General features: G+C 51.4%; 7 protein-coding genes across 7 annotated transcripts; 1 reads left to right on the forward strand and 6 right to left on the reverse strand.

Moving 5' to 3' along the window:
- Positions 1-407: 407 nt before the first annotated feature.
- Positions 408-2,011, forward strand: VE01_05326 (uncharacterized protein; the record flags this gene model as incomplete). The annotated part of the gene is made up of 2 exons (XM_018274791.1): positions 408-616; positions 721-2,011. The coding sequence occupies 2 exons, from the start codon at positions 408-410 to the stop codon at positions 2,009-2,011; spliced, it is 1,500 nt and encodes a 499-aa protein (XP_018130305.1).
- A 160-nt stretch (positions 2,012-2,171) lies between these two features.
- On the reverse strand, positions 2,172-4,351 carry VE01_05327 (uncharacterized protein). The gene has a single exon (XM_018274792.2). It carries the CDS (start codon positions 3,957-3,959, stop codon positions 2,493-2,495), a length of 1,467 nt encoding a protein of 488 aa, XP_018130304.2. The 5' UTR covers positions 3,960-4,351; the 3' UTR covers positions 2,172-2,492.
- Positions 4,352-8,269: 3,918 nt separating this feature from the next.
- Positions 8,270-9,850, reverse strand: VE01_05328 (uncharacterized protein; the record flags this gene model as incomplete). The annotated part of the gene is made up of 1 exon (XM_018274793.2): positions 8,270-9,850. The coding sequence occupies exon 1, from the start codon at positions 8,969-8,971 to the stop codon at positions 8,270-8,272; it is 702 nt and encodes a 233-aa protein (XP_018130309.1). The 5' UTR covers positions 8,972-9,850.
- A 1,023-nt stretch (positions 9,851-10,873) lies between these two features.
- Positions 10,874-13,100, reverse strand: VE01_05329 (uncharacterized protein). The gene is made up of 7 exons (XM_018274794.2): positions 12,778-13,100; positions 12,700-12,724; positions 12,415-12,624; positions 12,103-12,364; positions 11,453-12,045; positions 11,165-11,395; positions 10,874-11,083 (listed from the first exon to the last, which is right to left on the reverse strand). Exons 1-7 carry the CDS (start codon positions 12,955-12,957, stop codon positions 10,965-10,967), a joined length of 1,620 nt encoding a protein of 539 aa, XP_018130308.1. The 5' UTR covers positions 12,958-13,100; the 3' UTR covers positions 10,874-10,964.
- Positions 13,101-14,036: 936 nt separating this feature from the next.
- VE01_05330 (uncharacterized protein) lies at positions 14,037-15,909 on the reverse strand. The gene is made up of 3 exons (XM_018274795.2): positions 15,397-15,909; positions 14,909-15,300; positions 14,037-14,848 (listed from the first exon to the last, which is right to left on the reverse strand). Exons 1-3 carry the CDS (start codon positions 15,539-15,541, stop codon positions 14,087-14,089), a joined length of 1,299 nt encoding a protein of 432 aa, XP_018130386.2. The 5' UTR covers positions 15,542-15,909; the 3' UTR covers positions 14,037-14,086.
- Positions 15,910-16,584: 675 nt separating this feature from the next.
- On the reverse strand, positions 16,585-17,345 carry VE01_05331 (uncharacterized protein; the record flags this gene model as incomplete). Its single annotated transcript, XM_018274796.2, has 2 exons — positions 16,998-17,345; positions 16,585-16,936 (listed from the first exon to the last, which is right to left on the reverse strand). The coding sequence occupies exons 1-2, from the start codon at positions 17,069-17,071 to the stop codon at positions 16,585-16,587; spliced, it is 426 nt and encodes a 141-aa protein (XP_018130387.1). The 5' UTR covers positions 17,072-17,345.
- A 2,611-nt stretch (positions 17,346-19,956) lies between these two features.
- Positions 19,957-21,938, reverse strand: VE01_05332 (uncharacterized protein). The gene is made up of 4 exons (XM_018274797.2): positions 21,182-21,938; positions 21,062-21,131; positions 20,802-21,014; positions 19,957-20,739 (listed from the first exon to the last, which is right to left on the reverse strand). Exons 1-4 carry the CDS (start codon positions 21,602-21,604, stop codon positions 20,408-20,410), a joined length of 1,038 nt encoding a protein of 345 aa, XP_018130388.1. The 5' UTR covers positions 21,605-21,938; the 3' UTR covers positions 19,957-20,407.
- Between the last annotated feature and the right edge of the window lie 765 nt (positions 21,939-22,703).

Raw genomic sequence — 22,703 nt, forward strand, 5'->3', positions numbered from 1 at the left:
CTCATCCCCGCCCAGATTAAGCTAACCCCCACGCGTAAGGGAAACCGAAGAGACTAAAAGTTGGGTTGAGATTTGCCATCGCAACATGAGGTGCAACTCAAATGCCCTTGTATCCCGCCAGGTCTCCATTGGAGCCAACATTGGCGTCTAAGCGCAAGAATTAAGGACTAGGCCGCTGTGATGCCCCTGTGGCTTCACCGACTGTTTCATCCAACATTTTGCCTCGGAGCATCTCACCCTGCGGCTCCCCGTCCCTATAATTATCAGAAAGTACAAAATATTGCTAGTTTTAATCTATGAATACTCCCCCCCTTATCGCACACGTTTTTGCTGGTCATCTGAAGCCAAAGTTTTGTTATATGCACGTGCGGCTTTGGAATCCCCCGTAGTTCTATTGGCTCATTGTAATGACTCCAAAATGGGGATATACTGTTATGGACAAGGACGACCTAGTGTGGGAGAAGCTCGAAGACGACCTCGAGAAGTGGGAACTATCGGTAAACAAGGCCGTGATATATCGCGGAGTTGCCGCGCTCATCCTGAAATACCGACCTGGCGAAGCCGTGGAGCTTCACATGCCGATTAAAGGGGGATATAACGCCTTTTACCGCCTCGAGTATAAAGATGGCTCATCGGCTGGGATGAGAATCCCTTGCAAAGGTATAGCGAAATAACAACGCCCTGTGGGCGGCGTATGAGACGTAGCTAAATCCAGAGCAGGCATTGTCAAGTTCCCCGAAGAGAAATCCGCTACGAGGTAGCCACGATGAAGTATGTAGCTGCGAACACTACTATCCCGGTGCCTAAGATCTACGGCTGGGGCACCGCCGAGGAGAACCCCACTGGTCTCGGCCCGTTCATGATAATAGAGTATATCGAGCATTCGCGGACGCTATCCGACGCTCTAAAGGACCCTACCCTTGGGCCAAAAGAGGAACCCGTCTTAGATCCCAACATCGACGAGCAAAAGCTCTCATTCCTCTACGGCCAAATGGCCAACATCCTCCTCCAGCTCTCTACCCTCACCTTCCCCCAAATCAGCTCCCTCGACCAAGACTCCAACGGCAACATCTCGGTTTCCGGTCACCCTATAACAATGAACATGAACAACCTCATCGAGCACACCAACATCCCCCCGTCCATCCTCCCGATCCACCCACACAACTACGCCTCCACAACCGCCTGGTACTCCGCCCTCGCAGACATGCACCTCACACAGCTAACATTCCAGCACAACGACGCTATCGCGGACGACGACGACGCGCGCGACAAATACATCGCTCGGCAACTCTTCCGGCGTCTCGCGCATGAAGGCCGTCTCAGCCCCCCTCCCCCCTCCACCGACGCCACCGACCCATCCTCGGAATTCCGCCTCTTCTCCGAAGACCTGCGCCCGTCAAACGTCCTCGTCGACGCCGATGATCGCATAGTCAGCGTTATAGACTGGGAGTTTGCGTACGTGGCGCCTGCGCAGTATAGTCGCGATCCGCCGTGGTGGCTGTTGCTGAAGATGGGGGATTACTGGCCTGGTGGGCATGAGGCGTTCGTGGAGGCGTATGGGGTGCGGCTGGAGACGTTTTTGCGGGTGTTGGAGGTGGAGGAGGGGAAGATGAGGGAGGCGGATGAGGCGAAGAAGCGAGAGGGAGGTGAGACGAAGACGGATGATGAAGATGTGGTAAACGGGATAGCATCACTGTCCCTCTCCACAACTCCCCTATCCCAACAAATGTGCCAAAGCTACACCTCCAACACCTGGCTTACCAACCTCGCAACACGCGATAGCTGGACCTTTGATTTCCTGTTCTGGCGGTACCTAGACGAGCAGTTTTTCGGGGACGAGAAAGAGAACGAGGAGCAAGATTACCACGCGCGGTTGGACCTGTTGACGGAGCGAGAGAGGGAGGCGATGGAGGAGTTTGTGCTGGCGAAGGTGCGGGACAGTGAGGAGAGGGTGGTTGTTGAGTGGGGAGAGGAGGAGGCGAAGGCGAGGTTGGCGGAGGTTATGGTTTAGGGCGTTATTAGGACAGAGGGGCTGGTGGCGGAGGTTTGTTGCCGTAAGGTTGTTTTCGCGTTTTCCGTGGGAGATGGTTTGGATATGCTTCGGTGTCGATTGATCGTGAGACTGCAGAGGAAACTAGGGGTAGAGGTAGGACTAGATTGAATTCCATCATATGCGATGCGATGCTATGCTATGCATGTACTATACTATATTACATTACCCCTCTCATCCTCATCCAGGCATCCCTTCGCTGATTCATAATACACACTCATCCTCCCATCCATCATCCATCAAATATACATTATCCCCTCGTCCCAAATCGACCCAAAAGACAAATGCAACCACCCCCCCAAACGCCCGCCCAAAGAAACCCCCCTTTTCAAAAAACAAGTCAAAAGAAGACGCTCAAACACCCGGGGAAAAAAACCCAAAACCCAAAAGCAAAAAGCAAAAAAGGGGTAACAACCCCACAAGCTCAACACATACCGCACGCTCAAAGCCTAATACTCTTCCTCCTCCCCCCAATCCCCATCCCCATCGCCCCAAAAACCCCACTCTTCCTCCTCCCCAACTTCGGCACCTGCTTCTCTTCCTCCTGTGGCGGCGGCGGCGGCGGCGGCGCATAATCCGGCGCCGTCGTCCTCGCCTTCTCCTTCGCCGCCCGCATGATATCCTCATACCTCACCCCCGCCTGCTGCTGCAGTCCCAGCCCCAGCTGCGACGCCGGGCGCAGACTGAGCTGTGAGGACGAGCGGTGACTAGCTCCTAGCTGAGACGGCGGACGTTGCGAGATAGGGCGCGTGTACGCCTGTGGTTGTGGTAGGGTACTCGCGCGCTGCGATAATGGTGTAAGTTGAGGCGGTGTGTCAGCCCGTCGGACACTGCGTGTGCTCCGGATAGAAGCTGTATCGCTCCCTCTCCTCCCCCTAATCGACGCTGCCATCTCCTCCTGCTGTAGCGCCGAAACCGGCGTCACGCTACCCCCACGCTCGCGCTCGCGCTCACGTTCCTCATCGGCTTTCCACCCACTAAACCCCAACCGTCCCATACTGGGCCTACGTCTCCCCTTCGCAGCCGCAGCAGCAGCAGCTTCAGCGCCCTTGACGAGGCCGCGACGCACGTCGCCGAGGCGCTGTTTCAGGCCATCGCGGGAGGTGGAGGTTGTGCTTAGTGCTGGCGATAGCGGGGCGGGGGAAGCGGTCATGCCGGGGGAGGAGGCAGAGAAGGGGTCTGTTTCGAGGAAAGGAAGGGAGGGGGAGGAGACGGAGGGGAAGAGGGAGGGAAAGCGGGGAGCGGGGGCCGTGGAGAGGCGGAGCGGCGTTGGGCGGCGGGCTGATGGTGGTGAGGTGGTGGAGATGGGGGGGAGGAAGGAGGAGCGCGAGGTGAGGGCGCTTGTTGTTGAGGCGCGGCGGGGGGCGGAGAGCGGGCGCGGTTGCGGGATGAGAATTAGAGTTGCTGGACCGACGGCGACGAGCTCGATGGCGCGGGCGACGTCGGGTTGGCTGGAGTGGCGGGAGTGGGTTTGTGGTCCTTCTGATGAGGGTTCGGGGTGTGCTGTCTTGATGGGGGCGCGCGCTACGGCCTCAGCTATGAAGGCGGGTTCGGATTCGGCATCGGAGTCAGAGGTTGACCCGTCGCTCTCGTCCTCGTCTTCTTCGGACGAGGCGGAGGAGAGATATGTCTCGTATGGATTTGAAGGTGATAACTCTGGTGTGCTCGCTGGACTAAGCTGTGTCGTCGTAGGCGCAGGGCGGGGAGGGGGTGAGAGAGCCGTCAGTGAGGTGAGGTCTGTGAACTCGAACAGGCGGGATGCGCGGAGCGAGGAGCGCGGGGGAAGAGCCGGGAGCATAGGAGTTTGTGAGGTTGTGGTGGTGAGGGTGGACATGGTGGTCCGTTTTGATAGGGAGTCGGCGCGGGTCGTGCGCTCGGGAGAAGGGAGGGGTGTTGCAAGGAGGGGCATTATCGAGGTTGAGTGAGTGGTATGGGTGAGGTTGGTGTTATATGGTATATGGTATAGGTTGTGGTGCGTATATGATATTTTTTGCTCGAATACAGGATATTCTCAATATGGCGGTGAGCCACCCAGCAGTTCGTCTTTCTTCTTCCTGGTGGCGCACACAATATGATTTCGTCCCGTCGATCAGCGCCAAACCCTGTCGTCGTCACAGCAGGAGATATCAGTCGTCTTTCGGCGCCCCAATTCTCTTCGCCAGAAACTTTCTTTCTATGCGCCGTTCCGTCGTATCTACAGATCATCGACTCGCGCACACGGTGCCGGGAGCGCCAGGTATATAAATTCCCAACCCCTCTAGTCACCATCCCTCCTGGCGCCGGGTTCAACACCCACACCACCCACCCACACCCACATCCACAAAATATGCACCACACAGGCACCACAGGAACCACACTTAGTTTTCTCCGTACTCCGCACCCAAAGTATGCACATACGCCCACCCACCCGAGTGCCCTGCAACAAGACCCAAAGCAGCCGTAGTTGGCGCTGGTCATAGCCAAAAGTGAGCGTGTGTGCCAAGGGGGAAGTGATGGGAAGGAAGCGACGGCAGGGGATTGGCAGACGGGCGCTAGCAAGGCGCGTTTCAGGTAGAAGGACCCCTGGCGCGGGGTGTCGATCAGAAGGTTCAGAGACAAAAGAAGTACAGTACTGTACTGACTGAGTACAGGATCTCACAGGTCAAACACACAGAAGCATCCCTTGACTGTTGGAAGGATGGTTGTAGTTGTACTTGGCGTGGCATGTGTGTGTCTCTGTGTGCCTCGCGTGTTCTGTATGTCGTCTGCATGTCGTCTGTATGTGCTGTTCTAAATTATACGTAGTATATACTCTCCCTCGTGTTGTATCATCCCGTCAGTCTGTTTTCCATGTGCTCTGTATTGTACTGTAACGTACCGTACACCCCATAACTACCCCGTACTCCCTCCCCCCTCCTCCCTCCACTGTGTTGGATCAAGGAGATGAAAGATGAGATGAAATGAAATGAGATAAAATGGATACAGTACATCTGGATAATCGTCAGTGATCGCCACCGCCCGTTATGAATGATACTCACCGCACTCTATCGCAGATTGCAGAAAATGTAACTGTCACTCGATCTCCCCCATCGTCTCCATCGTGCTCCATTCCTCCCCGAGATATCGAATATCCATAGTTCCATAGTCGAACAAGTTCTCCACGGTCTCGTATATCCTCACTTCCCCCTACCCACCTCTACCACCCCATAACCCAAGAGGCTCCCCCAGCGTCGGCGACTCGACCCTGAACAGGCAAGGACAGGCCCGCGGAAAGCCTAGCGTAGTGCTTCTCGATGGCGCCGTGGCGGTCATCGCTCCACTGTACTCCACCCGCTATCGAGTGCACTGGCGCGTCTGCGCGACATTAGATTACTCTCAGACAGAGTTAGAGTATTTTGCGGCTCAGGAACGCGCACGGGGTCAGGGAGAAAGGGGGGTGATTGGTTGATGGGGGGAGAGGGAGGGTTGCAGTGAGCGACGCGGTGATGTCAGGATTGATCGTCGTGATGGTCGTGAGACTGGGAGTGGTGGAGCGAGGGCGAATGGTTTGAGGATTGGAGATGGAGGAGTGTTTGGAGTGTGTAGGAGGATATGGAGATAGGGGGAGGGCGGCGGCTGAGGAGGAGGGGGATGAGGTGGATGGGTGACTAGGAGGACGGGAGAGGAGGATGGATGGTATGGGGACTGTGAGGGTGAAGGTGGAGGGTAGAGGGGGTCGACGACGAGGGTTTACAGACTAAATGAGGAAAAAAGAGACGGTGAAGGGGAGGATGAAGAAGGGACGACGGGGATAAAATTGTCAAAGTGGCAGGTCGCGTCGAGAGGTACATCGCGTTCTTGGAATGTTCCTGGGAATGCCCATGCCAATACACACGAAATACACACACGCTAGGCCCACACACTACGTTCCACCGCGTACTTCCCATGTACCTCTCCCATGCATCCCCACCTGCACCCCGTACCTTTTTCGTGGATTCAATATTTTGGCCGAGGAAGCTAGGAAGAAGGCACGGGAGAAGGAGGGAAGAAGTTTAGTTAGTTAGTTACAAGCACGAGCATGAGCACAAGCAACAACGGCGACTACGACGACGATGGCGACGATGACCATACTTCAGCATAGGAGGTACAACGCCGTCTGTGCAGTAGCGCGTGGTTAGCCAGGTACCTGCCATGTTGTCGGATTGCCCGATGTTCGCCGGATGGTCAGGTACCCGTTGTTGGTGTGATGTTGGTGCATGTTGGTGTCGCTGTCGTATCCTCATCCTCGTCGTCGCCGCCGTCGTCGTATCCGGTATGAACAGATCCTTCCTCCCCTCCTTTCTCATCCCTCTCCTCAATCTCCTACCTGTCAGCTTTTTGAAGCCAAAGAATATCCTCCAATATAACATCACATATACCCATTTTACCTCTACCCATGCCCCTGCCCATGCTCATCTCCTCTCCTCCCCCGGTCCCAACCAAACATCCCCCCACCCGCCGCTGCCGCCACCCAGGCCAGTACAAATCCCCAATCTGAAGCCTCATCCTCATCCTCACAATCCACCCTCATCCCCGTCCGTCCCCCCCATCCCATCCCATCCCATCCCATCTCCATCCGACCCAACCGGTCATCCTCCCTCACCCTAGCACCCGTCCTAACACACAGACATCTACGCACGCACGCACGAAACATCCCGCGGACACACAAAACCGTACCGCAAAACGTGGATAAAACGCTGGGAGATGCATAAGATGCATTGCTACCGCATAAAACGCGGTGGCGGCGGTGGCGAGGCAGGGAAGATTCAGATCGCGCGCGTGCGTGGACGGTGAGGGCGAGGAGGAGGATGATGATGGGGGGGGGTTAAGACGATGAGGGGGTTCTGGTTCTGTTTGTTCTCGCGCGCGCGATGGGAGGACTGGAGAGGGGCTGGAGCTTCATCTCCTCTGTTCCCAGGCACTCTATGCCAGAACCGCCAGTCTAATATCTGGAGTATGTATATCCATACCCCCATGCCCATCCCGATCCCCCCCACGCACCGCTTGGCGCCTACATCTACCCGAAACACGGGGATATAAAGTAGGTAGGCCTCGTAGAGTGGTGAGAGGCACTTTATATAAACATTCTTCTGGAATAATTATATAAGTGCCCACGTGTCCGTGTGTTGTGTTACATGTAGAAAACGGCAGTTGTGGGTAATATGTGCGTGGTATATAGTCCGGAGGGGGTTTTGGAGATAGAAAGATGGAGAGATGGATGATGACGGCGTGGATAGTGGTACTGTATATCACACCGCGGACTCGTTCGAAATAGGGGAGTTGCACTCATGAATCCTACCCAGTCAACATCCTATTTCCACTTTTTTCTCCTTCCCCGCCCGCGAGACGCCTCAGCCTGCCACTTGATATCCATGTCACAGTATAAATACAGACGTCAGCAACCCAAATCCCCCCAGCAAGCCTGGAATGAATATGAATTCATATCGAAGATAAAGTGTCAAGCTACTTGCAGCACACCGCGTGAATGGCCATCAAAAGGGTGGTTCCGTCGCTGTTGAGCAGCGTCGGTGGTTCAGTCACCCACCGAGCCGCCCTCGCTATCAGACTCACCGGCACGCAGAGACGATACGCTTTTCCTACGAGCGCTTGTTAAGGAGGTCAACCATGACAATGCACTGGACTACCTGATCAAGTCCAAATACGCAGACAAAGAATCTTGGGATAGAGCCCAACAGCGTTTAGCTGTCATGGCTACGACCTTTCTCACTGCTGCCCGCTGTCACCGCCGAGCCCCTTTTCTCACCACCGCTTCCCTTCTCACTGCCGCTCCGCTGTTGCCGCCTAGCCCCTTTTTCTCACCACCGCTCCCCTTCTCACTGCCGCTCCGCTGTCACCGCCTAGCCCCTTTTTCTCACCACCGCTTCCCTTCTCACTGTCGAGTCACTTTCTCACCATCTCTAATTCTGGGCAGCGCTTCCTGGAAAAGGCGACGGGGGAAGTAATGTCGCCAGAGCAAGTGAAAGAGATCTTCATCCGAAGATCATCCGTACAAGACATTACGCATACCAGTCAATGTCAGTGAACTCATCGACGAGTATCTCATAAAATTGCCTCTCTTTTAGGGTGCTGTTAAAGTTGGCAACTCCAGAGGTATCACATCAGAGTCGAAATAATGGAACAGACGAAAGTAATAATAACAAACACTTCCCGTATTCCTCTTTTCCCCCTTTCCCCCTTTCCCCCTCTACCCATATTACTACTTCATACATTAAACCACATTTGGACCACGCGTACTGGTAACTGATACCACACATCGAAGTAGAATCTCCAGGGGCTCAGAGTAACATGCACCGCCTTGCAGTCCCAGTCGATAGCAACACTTGTTTCGCGACCACGCTGGACTGCGTTTATAGCGAAATAAGCTGTGAAAACCATGAGTGCGATACCGAGAAAGGAAAGGCCACAAATAGAGAGCTGGTAGCCAACATCTTTCTTGCGTGCTAGCTCTCTGTATTCTTTGAGGCTCCCCGGGCCACAAACAGGCAGCCCCAACCATATGAAGAGATAAACCATGATTCTGAGGAGAAATACTGCACTGAGACAGATGAAAATAATGTAGATACCAGGCTCAGGGTTTTTATTTTGGTCGCTGGAGAGTCCCATAGAGTGAGAATGGAAGAGCAAGTCCCGGGAACAAATCTGGCTTGCTGAGCATGTCGAGGTCCCAGGCGCAGTCGGAATCTGAGATGCGAGGCAATCGTACGTGGGATAGTCGGAGGTTGCATACTGGGTCCTTTGCAATACGTATGCTGATACCACCCACTGAACGAACGAAAACGTGTTTAATGCCCATTTAATAACCTGCGCTACTGTCGGAATGTTGTGGAGGACGCAACTGTAAGGTTGAAAGTCGATTAAGTAACCATACTTCCAAAGAGATACCCATATGAAAATCCCAGGCATGCGAAATTGTGTCGGCTCATGGAGGTATCGCACAAAATTGATCCACCACCATATAATCGCGGCCAGATCCCAGGCCAGAATAATCCAAAGATCCCATTCGATTTTCCTGCACCGTTCTCTTCTGTCACGATTCTGCAGTTTCTTGAATTGCCCACATTGCCATAAGGAAGATCATCGCACACCCAGTAGATGTTGTAATGCCTCTCATAAAAAACGCCGTGGGACGTAGTGACGATGGGACGACCTTGAATTCGTTGAAACAACTCACTACATCGCACCAATTGTAACGATTTTCTGGCAAGCTGCTGCTAAGTATTTCGGTAGACGTCAAGTAGGTAATATTTTGCGCGTGATAGTAATCATCCAAAGGATATCTCATCATAGACTTAATGGCAGTGCAGTTGTTGGCGACAGGTGGATGATTGTCCTAACAGTCTTTGAACCTAGAGTTCTTGTACAGCGCGTATTCGGGGCTGTCTTGGTGGAAGCCGCTGTTGTCTGTTGTAACGGCGAACATGACTATAATAGCAACTGTGATTCCAATCAAAGAAGCTAAAGCCATAATCCCAACCCATAGAATGCATGTTATTATGCGTCGAGTCGTCTTGCCGTTTTCATTCCCGATGGGTGGATATTTGCAATCATTGACTTCTTGATGATTAGCTTATGGCATGTCGAGATGTAAGTGAGAAATGAAGGGTATGCTGGTGAGTATATATACTCCACTTTAATGCACGAGGGCCCCATTCTGATATTTTGCACCTGGCCCCTCTGAAGAAGCATAAGGTAGAGACCACTGCACCCTTCCGCATCTCCAAGCTTTGACATGATGTCACCAAGTAAATGATACAGTGAGTGTACTTAGTATTTGCCTACCTGGAGGTATTGTTGGTGTATGCATATGCTACCGTTTAAATATTTACATGGCGAGGGGCAGGAGCAAACACAGGTAAAAATTCATACAGTCAATACTTATACACAATGTATCAGGCTGTACCAGTATACTGCCATGTGTTAAACTCCCCTGTCTTACACGGCGGCAAACGCTTTGTGTGACTCGTTAGCCTTGTCCTCCTCCTCGGCCCTGACCCGACCGCCCGGCCCATGGTAAGGCCATCACTCTCACCACTGGTCTGGGACCTCCCCCGGCGTGTAGACTTAGCACCTTCGTATATGCAGGCGCACTCGCTCTATCGTCATTCCGCTGCAAATTATAGGGAATATATACCAACATATACGCAGTATCTTGGGACCAAATCAATGCGCGGCGCGCTGCCTGCGAGCCTTGTTGATCTTAACCGCAGGGGGTCGAGCTTTAGTTGGGAACATGACCAAGATTGCAGTAAGCCCGATCGACTGACTGGCTAGAATTATGCGACCGAGTTTCTTGTCAACTGGTGATTGCTCAGTACGCCAGAGATTGCGAGACCAACATGGTGACTCTTCTTTCTTTTGTGGCGAAGCGACTTTATATCCTTGGCAGCGGGTATCAGTGCCGCGTCGGGCCGAGCCTTGTGGGTCGCGCTTGTACGGGGGTTTCCTCCTGCGAAACCCAATGACTTCTGAGATTATCAAGGATGCCTCACGAGCATAACGTTCTCAATTACGTGAGGTGTAGACTTAAAGCGGGTTCGGCTATAGCCATTCTTCGAACCCCTCGATAGTTGGGCAAAATCAGAGAATGTTGGGCTTTTAGCATGAAGGGTCCCTTGTTCCATGAACGCAGAGGGTGGCACTCGGCTAAGGCCAGGATATTAAAAGTCCAAAAAGGCATACTATATTGAATTAAACACGAAGCTCCTATCTATGAACTAACCATCTACTTATATAGTGGCGTCGTGCCTAATGATCTTAGATCTCCCTAGGATCAGGATCACATGTTCCTAGTTCCTGCATCCTCCTCTCAGCTAACGAGTGTAGTTTCTCATATGTGGCTCCTCAGCCAATCCCTCGCCTGACGTTAGTGGTGGGGTGAACCGTAACAATTGGCCTCTTAGGCTTCAACATGCGCCACGCTCTCTCTTCTGGTGTCGTCCTCCTCCTTCCCTCCAAAATGGATTTGCTTCTCCACAGCCTCAACGGCCTGGTCAGCAAGCGCTTTGTCTTCAAACACTGTGCACACAAGTCAGTAATCAATCCACTTTAAACCCTCGCCAGTCTTGAGTATCAGGGCAAGGAGGTAAGTAGGCTTACAGAAGGCAAGCTCTTCGAGTGTACGTCCCTGGGTCTCAGGATAGAAGAGGTAGACGAATATAAGCTCAAAGCAGATCCAGCCGCAGTAGATTGCAAGGAACTTCCAAGAAATTGCATCTAGGGCTATTGGGTTAACATTGCTAGAGAAGAAGCCGCCGAGTTTTCCAAAGAGCTGCTCGACTCCGATGCCACGGCTGCGTTCAGCGTAGGGAAAGAGCTCGACAAGGTAAGCTGCTGGGTGTTAGCAGGGTGTTTTGTTTGAGGCTTAATAATAAGGTAAAGGCTTACTGTATGTAAGTGCGTTATTGCCAATGTTGTAACAGGGCTGGTATGAAAAGTAGAAAACTAGGGCGGCAATCCCAGCTGCTCCATTCTTAACACCCGCAGCCTTTGCTTCGCCTAACTTTTCGAAACAAACAGTTATTGCTATAAATACGGTACACATAAGCCCCGCAGAAAGCATGAACATATAGCGACGCTTGAATCTCGTGATGATCAAGGCAGTGATGGTAGCTGTGAGGAGACTCCAGCAGTTGTTGGCGAGGTTGATTCTAGTCTTCGCAAAAGTGGACGTATACCCCATCATGCCGAAGAGGAGGCTAGAATAGTATGAGAGCAGTGTGTTGCCGGACATCTGTGTGAACAGACCCATCATCGACGCGATGAGGACTCGACGACGCATGCCGGGTGTTCTAATCATGTCCCTCCAGGATTGCTTTGAGTGGTCCAGCTCGATTGCGATAGTCGACTTGATTTGAGCCATTTCCGCACGGGCGAGTATAGAGTCCGCGTCTCCCTCAGCGTGGTATTTGACCAAGATAGCAAAGGCTTCGTCGTCGCGGTCCTTACTGATCAGCCAACGAGGGCTTTCTGGTAGGAAGCTATCTACTAGTCAGTCTATACTCGATATCTTGACGGAAAGCATTCGCAAAACGTACTAGATGAGCGAAATCTGTATTACGGACGGGCATATCTGGAGGATAGAAGGCACCCGCCAACTCCAGTCATTTGGGATATCGACAGTTCTAAGCGTGATGGCGGATGCGACGATGGAGCCGATAAAGTAGGACGAATTAAACAGAGAAGTTAAAATGGATCGCTCTTTAGGGTGACCAAGCTCGCCAATTAAGGCCGATCCAGCAATGATACACAAAACAATGCCAAATCCGAGAATCATACGAGCAACGATGTACATAGCCACTATAGAGATATTAAAACTCTGGAAAGAATTACTGTGACAGCCCACGTACCGTGTTGAGCGAAGCATTGTAGAAGCGCTCCAGCGCACATAATAAGAGATCCTGCCATAATTGACCATCGTCGACCAAATCGCTGGTTAAAGTACGGTGCAACTGGGACACCGAAAACTGAGCCAAGCTGGTAGCAAGATGAGATGAAGCCTAACATTGATGGCTTAATCGCTAGTTCCCCATCCTTGTTTGTATAGCCATCGCCAAAGTCTTAAATTTATTAGCCCCTATTCACAGTTTACGCACGCTGTCTGGGTAGGTGAGGGATAATAGGTTGTCACAAACACTTGAGGAATGCTGGCGAAATTTGCTATAAGAGAGAGTGAGCGTTGAGTTTGATGGGCAAAGGCATAAGTTACCAACCAGCGTATTAATCAATTGAGAGTCAAAACCGCTAGTTATCTCTATTCCCATGCAGCAGCAGAAGAGAAAGAAGTACATCGTTCTCAGGTTTGGCTTCTTATACCAGGGCACCTTGTCCTCTGCTGCTAGGTGGGTGACGATGGGGTCGGATGTCCCATCGCTAACAGAAATGATACCCATTGCGGCGATAGGTTAGCAAGAGCTAGTTTCTGCGGAGGGACGTAGCGTTCTCTAGTGAAATAGTAGTACGCTTGGCCGTTTGAGAGGTTCCATACTGTGTGGGTCGCGGACATCTTTATACGTCGGAATAGCAAATGGTTGATGGCGCTGTTAGACTGCGGAGAGAAGGAGCTCTCGGAGAAAAATACGGAATTATAGATTACGGAATTATAGATTCCCCAACCTGTAATGATTTCCCCGCGTTGCTCTTTGCAGGGGTGGATGGCATTCCTACGATGATCTCCTGAACTTAACTGGCTGCAGAATTTAACCGCTGTTCGTGTTAATAAACGGTAACGAACTACCAAATGAAAGTGAGCCACTAAGCTAGGATGTCAGGACTGAGGAACAGTCAGATCGGCCCTACTTTTCGGAAAGGCTCCTCGAACACCTTGAGGACAACTTCTACAGGGAAGGCCTGGCGAATTCACAGCAGCAGTTCGCTAATGCTGGCTACGATGCAACCTTCTATGCTAACGTCTAGAGGCTCTCTAATGATGAGGCAACCCACGTCAAGTTCTCAACTTCGACCTTGGGGGGTTAGTTTGTCCCTGAAATTCTTCATAGAGTTTTCGACTGACTGTTCCATAGCCTGCTGGCGCCGCTCTCGTTGCAGAGTGTACGTATGCCTTCGGCGTCACTAACGTCAACATGTTCGTGGCTACCGCTTCAATATTAGAAGGCGTTGGACTCTCCGCCTACTTCGGTGTAGCTGCCGGCATCATAAGTAAAGATTATCTCACGGACTCTGGCTCCATTCTCGCGGTCGAGGCTCGTCACCCCTCGTATCTCCGTTCCGCTCTTAAAGAGGCCCTATTTGCCCAACCATTCGATACTAGGCCTGTATTACGTGACTTGCCCTTTTGTCTCATATATGGCAGATCATGGAAAATAAGAGCATTAATCTACTGGATTACAAGCTTTTGTATGGCAGATCGGACGGGATGCCCAATCTCTTGGATATATGGTCGTATGTGGGAGATGCAGGCATATCCATGATTTTAAGGTGGGTTGGGCTTGTCTAGGATAGGGATAACAAGCTGTGACTTTCAAATAAGAAATACTATCTAAACTACTACATAATTTACCCCTATCCCTCTCGTGCCTCTCTTAGGTTAGACGCATACAGCGCCTCCTCCACCCTTCTCCACCCATCTAGCACTCGCACATCTCCAGTCGGCATAAGTTGCGTACCCCACACCATCCCCACCCCTTTCTCCCTATCCACCATCCAAAGCATATTCGGCAAGCCGCCCCAGTTCAAGCTCCCCTTATTCCTGCGCTTCCCCTCTCCGCCATTCACACCACCATACACATCTTCCCTACACACTGTCCCCCCTAACGCTTGCGTGGTCCTCGCGCCACGCGGCAAACCGGACGAAAAAACAGGTGCCCCGCCGTTATCATAGAGCGTGCTTTCAAAGGTCTGTTGCACTTCCGGACCCAGTTGCGGCTCGAAGAGTAATTCCATCGTCGCCGGCTTGAGGAGCGCGCCGTCGTTCCGCAGGATCGCGCAGAGCACCTTGGCGTACTCGCCGGGCGTGATGTACAACCCTGCGCCCCCGGAGTCGAAGGTGCGGTCTTTCCACCAATTTTCAAGAGCCGACGGTACTACCTTTCCGTCTACGTCGCGCGTTGACATGTCCATAATCTGATCCTGCATGTCTGGGCTGGAGGCGAGGTGGAAGGTCGCCTGGGTGATGCCGAGGGGACCAAAGATGTGTTCCTTCATGTACGCGCCGAGCGAGGGAGCGCCGCTGATGCGCTCGACAAGGCGTGAGAGTAACTCGAAGTTCGCGCCGTAGATCCAGGAGGTGCCTGGCTGCGCCATTAGGGGTTGGATTTGAGATTCCTGCTAGTGTTAGATTTTCTCTCGCGGTCTTGTGCCCCAGGGCTCGGGGAGGAGAGTTACCCAAGAGAGGTTATCAGGGACGACCTCGCCAGCTGCGGATTTGAGATTGCGTAGCTTTGTGATGTAAGGGTGCACGATGTCATACCCCACGCCGCTCTGGTGGGACATCATCATCCTCACGGTGATCTCCTTTTCTGGCTTAGTGAACTCCAGGGCACTGGCGGCGTTGAAGCCGGTGAAGACGGAGGGGTCGGATAACTCGGGGAGGAGAGAGGCAACGGGAGCGTCAAGGGAGAGGAGTCCGCACTCTATGAGCTGCAGGAGGGAGATGGAGGTGAGGAGCTTAGTGCAGGACGCTACCCACATGACGGTGTCTGAGGAGATGGGTCTGGAGACGAGAGGGGAGGTGGGACTTTCGGATTGAGTGCCCACGGATTTAGTGTAGATGATTCCTTGTGTTGATTAGCTATTGAATCTTTATGGTTTCGATTGGTATAACAACGGGGGCATTTTAGGGGTTGACGAGGAGAAGGGGCGAGAGGACATACCATCTTGATCAACAACAATGACAACAGAACTCGGGATCTCACGCTCAGGACCTGGCGATGCGGCTTTCTCAAACCACTCCTCGAAAGCAGACATGGACGTTTGGGAAGCCATTGTTATCAGAATTGTATCCACACATATCGCCATTTCCTCTCATCTTATACCGTTTTCCTCACACCCTGACTCTCCCTCCCCACACCATCTCCTCGCCGAGGGAGTCATGTCAGCATTCCTCCTCCCTTGAAACCTTCCTGCATACATACATGCATTCCTACAATCACAATCGCAATGGCGTGGATAATTAATTGGTCGCCAAACCCCGTGCCCACGCGTATGGATCGTGAATTGCGACCATGCATGGCCTTACGCGCGTACGGTATTTACGCGACTTTGTGCCGCGGCACGACGACCACCAAGGAATGCGAGGTTGGTCAGCGCGAAGGAATGAGGTTTAGGCAGCAGCTGTGGGTTTAGTAGGGATTCCCATTTTAATGAGACACTTGGAGATAAGAGGTTTGTAATGATGCATGATAGATTTATTCTACATGCTGGAAGGAGCAATCTAAATGCGCTGTGGGAAAGAGCGCCAACTCCTTGTGGGTGGCAGGAGCGATACAACAACTTACTATAAAATGGCAACCACACTAGATATAAAGTCAATATAAATAGGCAGGCGCGACCAAACGGTTATATAAGGCAGGAACAACTGGGATTTATTGTAAATTGGCAGGAACGGCCGGCTTATGGGAAGTTGGCAGTTGCGATGATAAGCATAACAAATGGGCAATGACGACTAGCTTCACGCATAGAATAGGACATATCTAGTGCAGGGACTAGTAAGGATAAACGGAGTAGACGTCACTGATGCCTAGATAAAGGGATTGAACCAAAACAGCTTTTCACTCAGCGTCTCAGAACAGTCTATACGTCCCCCATATCATCACCAATCCTCCAGTATCTTTAAACGTGCCGTTCAAATTCAGCCAAGACAATATAGAAGGATACAGCCGGCCATGTTCACAATTATACCATCAGATTTTGCAGAATAGTGATATTCAAATTTCTATGGGTTAAGAATTGTAAGTGGCCCAATATATCCCACGTCTTGCTCCAAGCACTCCTCCACCTGCTTCAACGTCTTGCCATATTGCGTGGGCCAAGTTCACCGTCACGCCTGCTGATTTCCTCATCTATGGGCAAGCGCCAGTTCCACCATTGCCCAAGCAGTCATGAGTAGCCCAGTTGACAGTGAGCATTCCGTTACGAATATCATTGCTCCCTGGGAATCCGTAAGGCACGCTGCCGCATCGTTTGCAGCCATGGTCGGCAAGGGCGTGGATGTAAGACTTGGTTTCACGTCCAGTGTTACCGTTGCTTCCCTGCCAGAAAACGCAAAGGGCGCCGGAGAAGAAGTCCGCCCATTCGCAGGCAATTTGTTCGCCGTCTTTGTACCAGCGGTTGTCGTCGATGCCATTGACGATGTCAACGAGAGTGCTCAGGCTGAGTCCGTTGTCTGGGGCGGTGTCGCAGTTGGAGGAGCCGCTGGTGGTGAAGGGTTAGTATAGGGGTTAGAAATATTGTGGTGGGTGAGCATGATACTTACTGGCAGTTGATGCCCTCGGCGGCAATGGTGCTAGCCAGCATGGCCACAGGGAGAAGGAAGTTCTTGATTTGCATATTTGCTACTGGTGTTCTTGACGAGACTGATTTACTCGGGGCGAGCTTTGTGTTGGAATGAGAGCGAGGTAGGGGAAGAGGCGAAGATGTTGAGGGTGATACTTCAAAGGAGCAGAATATCGAGACTCAACGGGGTATTTATATTTCTTCTTGAGAGCCTCGACAGTATTTTGTTGAGATCACCAAGCACGTTCTCACAACTGTGCCTTAACTGAGAATACAGTAAGACGGATCTTTCGGCACGAAATGGTGACCATTGAGCTTTGGAAATCCTTGGCACTTGCTTAATTGAGCTCTTTGGTAACCTGCCCTGCAGCTCAGCTGCGTGAACTTATGTCAAACGTGGGGAGGGTTCGTATAGGTCCCTCCATGTAGGCGTATAGCAGGGAATTGGAGGTTCTTTGCCAAGGGCTAGCAAAAACAAGGAAATTCAAGCTATGGATTGTGGAGCATAGTTGGCCTTCAGTGATAAGATTTTGGCCGCCCCTATAATTATGCGTATTTAAGATCAGCTAAAACTAGCACTGTGCTACCCCTGTTGCCACCAGCGCTGCACCATGGCGGCTTCTGCCGATTAAAGTTGCTGCTGTCTCTCTCCGAGCCGGCGGATGAAATGCGGTAACAGAATGGGATTCAGTATCATGTTTTTGTTTGTCGGAGGCAAGACTGTCTAGATTCTGATTACTCTCAAAGAACATCTATCTCATGAACTCAAATAACTGCCGTGCTGAACGGTGATCTGATAATCCGTACGTAAAAGCTGAACTGACTAGTTTCATGAAAGCGGGCTAGTGATAAACGTAGTTTAGAGCTCTACTATTCCCTGCAATTCTTACAGAGCAAAAACAGCAAAGATCTCCATCAGAGCTTAGAAATACAAGAGACGACCTTGCTGGCAGAAACAGGCTGGTGAATGCTATCCCCGAGTCAAACGGGCGCGGTGTTTGGATATCCGCCGGCGATTGCATGTTCGCCGGCTGCATTGCCGGCATCAGATACCAAGAATAGAAAATCGATAGAATATACATGGTAAGAAATTAAGTAAGACCCCTTGAGTCAAACGGGTTCCTTACATCCCGCCACCACATCATCAACCCCTCTCATCCCCCATACACCGCACCGTTCTCACATCAAAGCCAACCGCCTGCCGCCTCATGTGTCATAGTCGTCCACGGATGTCCTGATTAGGCTAGCTTCGTTCCTGTGCTTACAGCCGCTCCCGCTTGACATATCCCTATTGACCAATCTCTAGTGCTAATTAGGGTAGGATAAGCACCTTCATAACAGCCTAAAGCTTCTTGATGCGAACCCTGGTGGATATGGTAAGGTAACTGCCGGGGAGGCAAGAGAATACGCTTACTATAACCCGCGGAGTCGTGGAATCTACGGAATTAGGTGTTATTTGACAAAATTCAGAGAGAAAGTGTTTGGAGGGGACTGTGTTGAAGCAGTATTTTAGGCAGGTGTCGATGCTGCCGTTGACGTTTAACGTTTCCATCAAGCCACACTAACGCCTCCTCCGCACCCTCAACGGCACGAAACCTAATATCCCCCTTAGCAGCCCCATATATAGTGTCAAGACTTACGTACTCCTCGAGTATATTTCCCGCCTCTACATGCTTGTTTTAAGTAGCGTTGCCAAGGGTGCATTGTTTATTCTTGGTCGAAGCAATTATGATGATTAGTGAGCGAGTCTGAGCGGCTCACCGTCGGACACCCTGCCTTGCTCTCCCTGATCTCCTTGCTTAGACTTAGTCACTATTGGTCACTGAGATCATCCAAATCATCCATGGATATCTCAAGGCGCAGTGCGTCGCGTCCATGCCTCTCAATACGAGAGACATATCCTACGTCGTCGAAGTAGTAGTCATCACGTAACTAAGGGGAAGCAGCCGGATCATCGGGAGGGTATCAAAGACTCGAGGCAGCAACTCTCACCGGATGTTACCGGCTGAAGATCTCAAGGAAGTGGTTGCTTGGGATCAGTGGGTTGGTAATTGGGTGGGTGAGTGACAGCGGATACCCCACTGTTACATATTTTTCGTTTATATTTCTACTTAGTTTAGCTTTATGTTCTGGCCTTGGGATGGCTGGGATGATGGGTAGTCCCGGAATTAATCATGCGCCATGTGCGAAGTGTCGGGATTGAGCTTTATATCAGACTCCATGAAAGAAGCCTGCTTCATCAGTTCACAGTTAAATGATATACTCGTGTCCAGAATGCTCCCAGGGGAGGGTCTGGGCAAACATTTACAGAGGGTCTACCAGAACCAGACCTCAATCTCCAATTACCCCTATCGGATGGACTATTTGCACAAGAAACCCACGAGCAAACTGTGGAGGAGTCATCGATAGGCAACAAACATTATATTACCTGCGCAGGGCTGGCCATACAGCTCTACTTTTGTCACATACGGTCAAGGGGTTCTAATTTACTGATAGTCCCTGCGCATCCTCGTGGCACTATCGTTATCCACAAGTGTCAGGCTGCTTTTGCGCGTTCTTCACCTTCTCAGAAATGCATCGGTGGTGAGAGGTTCAGTGGTGAGAAGTGCGGGCGAGAGAAGTTCGGTGGTGAGAAGTGTGGTGGTGAGAAGCGGCGGTAGGAACGTATTAAATGACGGTACGAAAGCGCAGTGACATGCGGTACTGAGAATATGATGCTGTCATGCATCTTCGGGGATAAACCCCGGCACTGCAGAGGGCGTGGAGGGCGATCACTCTCATGAGCTCGTTCTGGATCCTCGAGGTTGGTTTTTAGTATACGGAATGTAAAATCCGCAAAGAACTCTCCGTCTGATGTTCCCCGCAATATTTTTTCATCTTGCGTTATAGTATCCGAGTCGAGCCAAAGGTATCAACAACAAGCCAAACCCTCAAAAGAACACAAGAATCAATTAATAATAATTCATCATAATCTATCTAGGCCCCTTTAACCCCGGCATTACACCGACACCGATACCACCACCATCACTGATACACACGCATTCAGACGTCCACCACCCCGACGTCCAACACGCCCCCGCCCACGTCCGTCCGCTCCATATTCCCATACATGCGCCCCCCTTTTAACATCCCCACCGACGCCACATATACGGACAGCCATCTCCTCTCCCCTCTATTCATACCCATACTCATACACCAACCACAGAGAACCCACAACGGCAGGAAACCCCCAGGTAAACGCCCCCCTCCAAAATAAAAGCACAAAAGGCCAAAAGAGGGCGTTCCCACAAGCCTCGCCAGGTTCTCCCGTTCTCATTTTCACTTCAACTCCAGCTTAGTCCTCCCCAACGGCAAACGCAATTGATTCAAAAAAAACCAATTACGCGCCCTCTAAGCCTTCCTCGAGCGGGTGACGCGACCAGGGGTGGCCGCAGCAGCGTTCCCGTTGGCCTTCTTGGCGGGCTGGATCTTGCCCTGGGTGATGGCTGCGATGTCGGGGAGCTCGGCGTCCTTGAGGGAACGGGCGGCCTTGCGGCCGGTGGGGCGCTTGCCGTCCTTCTTGTATGTGGCGATGTAGAAGGAGATGAAGAGGAGGAGGTAGGAGGAGATGATGCCCATTCCGGCGAAGGCGGCGAATTCCTCACCTGCGCATTGGCCGGCGTTTGGCATCCACTTGAAGTAGGTGGAGGTGAAGTAGGTGTAGGATGCGAAGTAGACGAAGACTGTGGGGGTGGGTTAGTGGGGGTTTGAAGAGGGGAACTGGGGGGTGTTTGAGAGAGCTTACCGAGATCAATAACGAATTGGATGATCTGGAGACGGGTGATCCACTCCTTCCACCAGATGCGGATGCCACGGGCGCTCTGGAAGTAGTACCAGTACATAACGACGTGGACCATCAGGTTGAGCGTGATAGGGACCCAGGAGACGGAGGTGAGGCCGATGAGCTGGGTGTAGCAGAGGAGAGCGGTGGCGCCGTGGTGGTAGCAGTGGAGGAAGGCTGTATGTGGTTAGTTTTGGCCTGGAAAGAAGAATGAAGTCACGTACTCAATGGCTTCTTCTTCAGGACCAGGAAGACGGTATCGATCAATTCGAGGTACTTGGTGAGGTAGTTAAGCTGCAATATGTTAGCAATTGCTCCGATTGTACTCCTTTCAGACGACATACATAATACAGGATAACCAGGTGGTTAGTCCATCCACCCTTGACGTCGCAGATGGCAAAGAAAAGGCCCTTGTTGTACAGAGTTGGGATCAGCTCCTCGGTGAAGAGGGCCAGCAGTATGCCACTGATCGCAGTGAGGTAGAAGTTGTGGACCATAAAGGGTACATTGAGCTTGAACGCCGGGCGGTTGCGCATCAGCTCGCGGCCGCCGAAAATTACAACGTAGTATGTGAAGATCAGCGCAGCGGTCTCCTTCATGGTCGACATGGGAGTGACATGGGGCTGGAAGTCGAAGTCCTGCGGGTGGTATCCCTTGATGGCCGTGAAGACCTTGTCGAAGATGGGCCAGAGGTGGACGCCGAAGGGGCGGTCGATCGTCGGGCGCTGGACGGCCCCGAGGATCTGGTCGATTGGTGAAGCCGACATCTTTAGAAAAAAGGGAGATGTATGCGCAAATGCGAGAGGAAGCCGCGAAGGTTCGTTATAGGGCGTGAAGCCAAAGAAAAGGGTTGTCTGTCGAGAGTATCGGAAGTTCGGAGAAAAAGTTGGTCGAAGTAGGTCGCGCGACTCCTTACGTGAGCTGTTGCCGAATGCGGAAAGATGGGGAGAGAAGGAGGTAAAAAAAGCGTGACAATTTCAATCAAGGAATGACGAGAAGTGAAGAAAGGGATTATGATCACCAACAAAGATGACCTCCTGACAAAATACAAAACACAATTGAATGTGGTGATGGGTTGAGGGGGGGGGAAAGAGAAGGGGGATCGTGTTTATGTGGAGAGAAAAGTAAAGTTGGCGGAAATGGCACCGAGATTAGCGAAAGGGGGAATTCCAAACTGACATCAGGCCGTGTTAGGGGGGGTGGAACAGTTGGAATTTAGTTATTTACAAGGGTTGTATGGGTTTGTATTTGCTCTAGAATGAACAGGAATTATTGTACGAGGCAATAAAAATATGACAAAAATCGGCAGGAATGAGAAGAATATTATGAATTTAATTAGATAATTGTAGGGTCAGTGGAAGAATTTTATTTTGAATATTTTGAATAATTGGTTAATTGGGAATAAGGGGATGGTAATTGGGTGCAGAATGTTTGGTTGGGTTAGTGGCAGATGTGATGCCAGATATGATTTGATGGGATGGAATTGGGAATGCGCGTCTTTCACATGATAATAAGGGTGAAGAAGCGCTGGGAAAATGGGGAAAATGGGGAATTTTAGGGGATTTTAGGGGGGGTTTTGGGGGGAAATTCGGGAAATTAGATGATGTACACGCACGCAGCCTCGGATTTATGGGTAGTCACGTGGAGTAATTGGGCTGTAATGTCACATGATAATAGAGACAGACAGGGGAGAGAGAGGAGCCATGGGAGAAAATGGGAATTGAGAAATTAGAATACGGTTGGTCACGTGGGGTGATCAACAATAATATCACATGACATATATTTCATTTTTGTCACGTGGGGTAATCACATGATTTTGGATTTCATTTTGTCACGTGGTTTCTAACTTTTTAAGGTTCTTCGTTT

Source organism: Pseudogymnoascus verrucosus (genome assembly GCF_001662655.1).
Source record: "Pseudogymnoascus verrucosus strain UAMH 10579 unplaced genomic scaffold scaffold_22, whole genome shotgun sequence".
Classification (NCBI taxonomy): domain Eukaryota; kingdom Fungi; phylum Ascomycota; class Leotiomycetes; order Thelebolales; family Thelebolaceae; genus Pseudogymnoascus; species Pseudogymnoascus verrucosus.

Bases quoted from the DNA above. Each gene is read 5' to 3' on its own strand.
- VE01_05329 (XM_018274794.2), bottom strand. From the start codon at position 12,957: ATGGGTATCATTTCTGTTAGCGATGGGACATCCGACCCCATCGTCACC. The intron at 12,625-12,699 runs GTTTGTGACAAC...AATAAATTTAAG, and splicing joins TTCGCCAGCATTCCTCAAGT to ACTTTGGCGATGGCTATACA. The intron at 12,046-12,102 runs GTACGTTTTGCG...ACTAGTAGATAG, and splicing joins ATACAGATTTCGCTCATCTA to CTTCCTACCAGAAAGCCCTC.
- VE01_05327 (XM_018274792.2), bottom strand. From the start codon at position 3,959: ATGCCCCTCCTTGCAACACCCCTCCCTTCTCCCGAGCGCACGACCCGC.
- VE01_05330 (XM_018274795.2), bottom strand. From the start codon at position 15,541: ATGGCGATATGTGTGGATACAATTCTGATAACAATGGCTTCCCAAACG. The intron at 15,301-15,396 runs GTATGTCCTCTC...AATCAACACAAG, and splicing joins CATTGTTGTTGATCAAGATG to GAATCATCTACACTAAATCC. The intron at 14,849-14,908 runs GTAACTCTCCTC...TAACACTAGCAG, and splicing joins TCCCTGATAACCTCTCTTGG to GAATCTCAAATCCAACCCCT.
- VE01_05332 (XM_018274797.2), bottom strand. From the start codon at position 21,604: ATGTCGGCTTCACCAATCGACCAGATCCTCGGGGCCGTCCAGCGCCCG. The intron at 21,132-21,181 runs GTATGTCGTCTG...AACATATTGCAG, and splicing joins ACCTGGTTATCCTGTATTAT to CTTAACTACCTCACCAAGTA. The intron at 21,015-21,061 runs GTACGTGACTTC...AACCACATACAG, and splicing joins CCTGAAGAAGAAGCCATTGA to CCTTCCTCCACTGCTACCAC.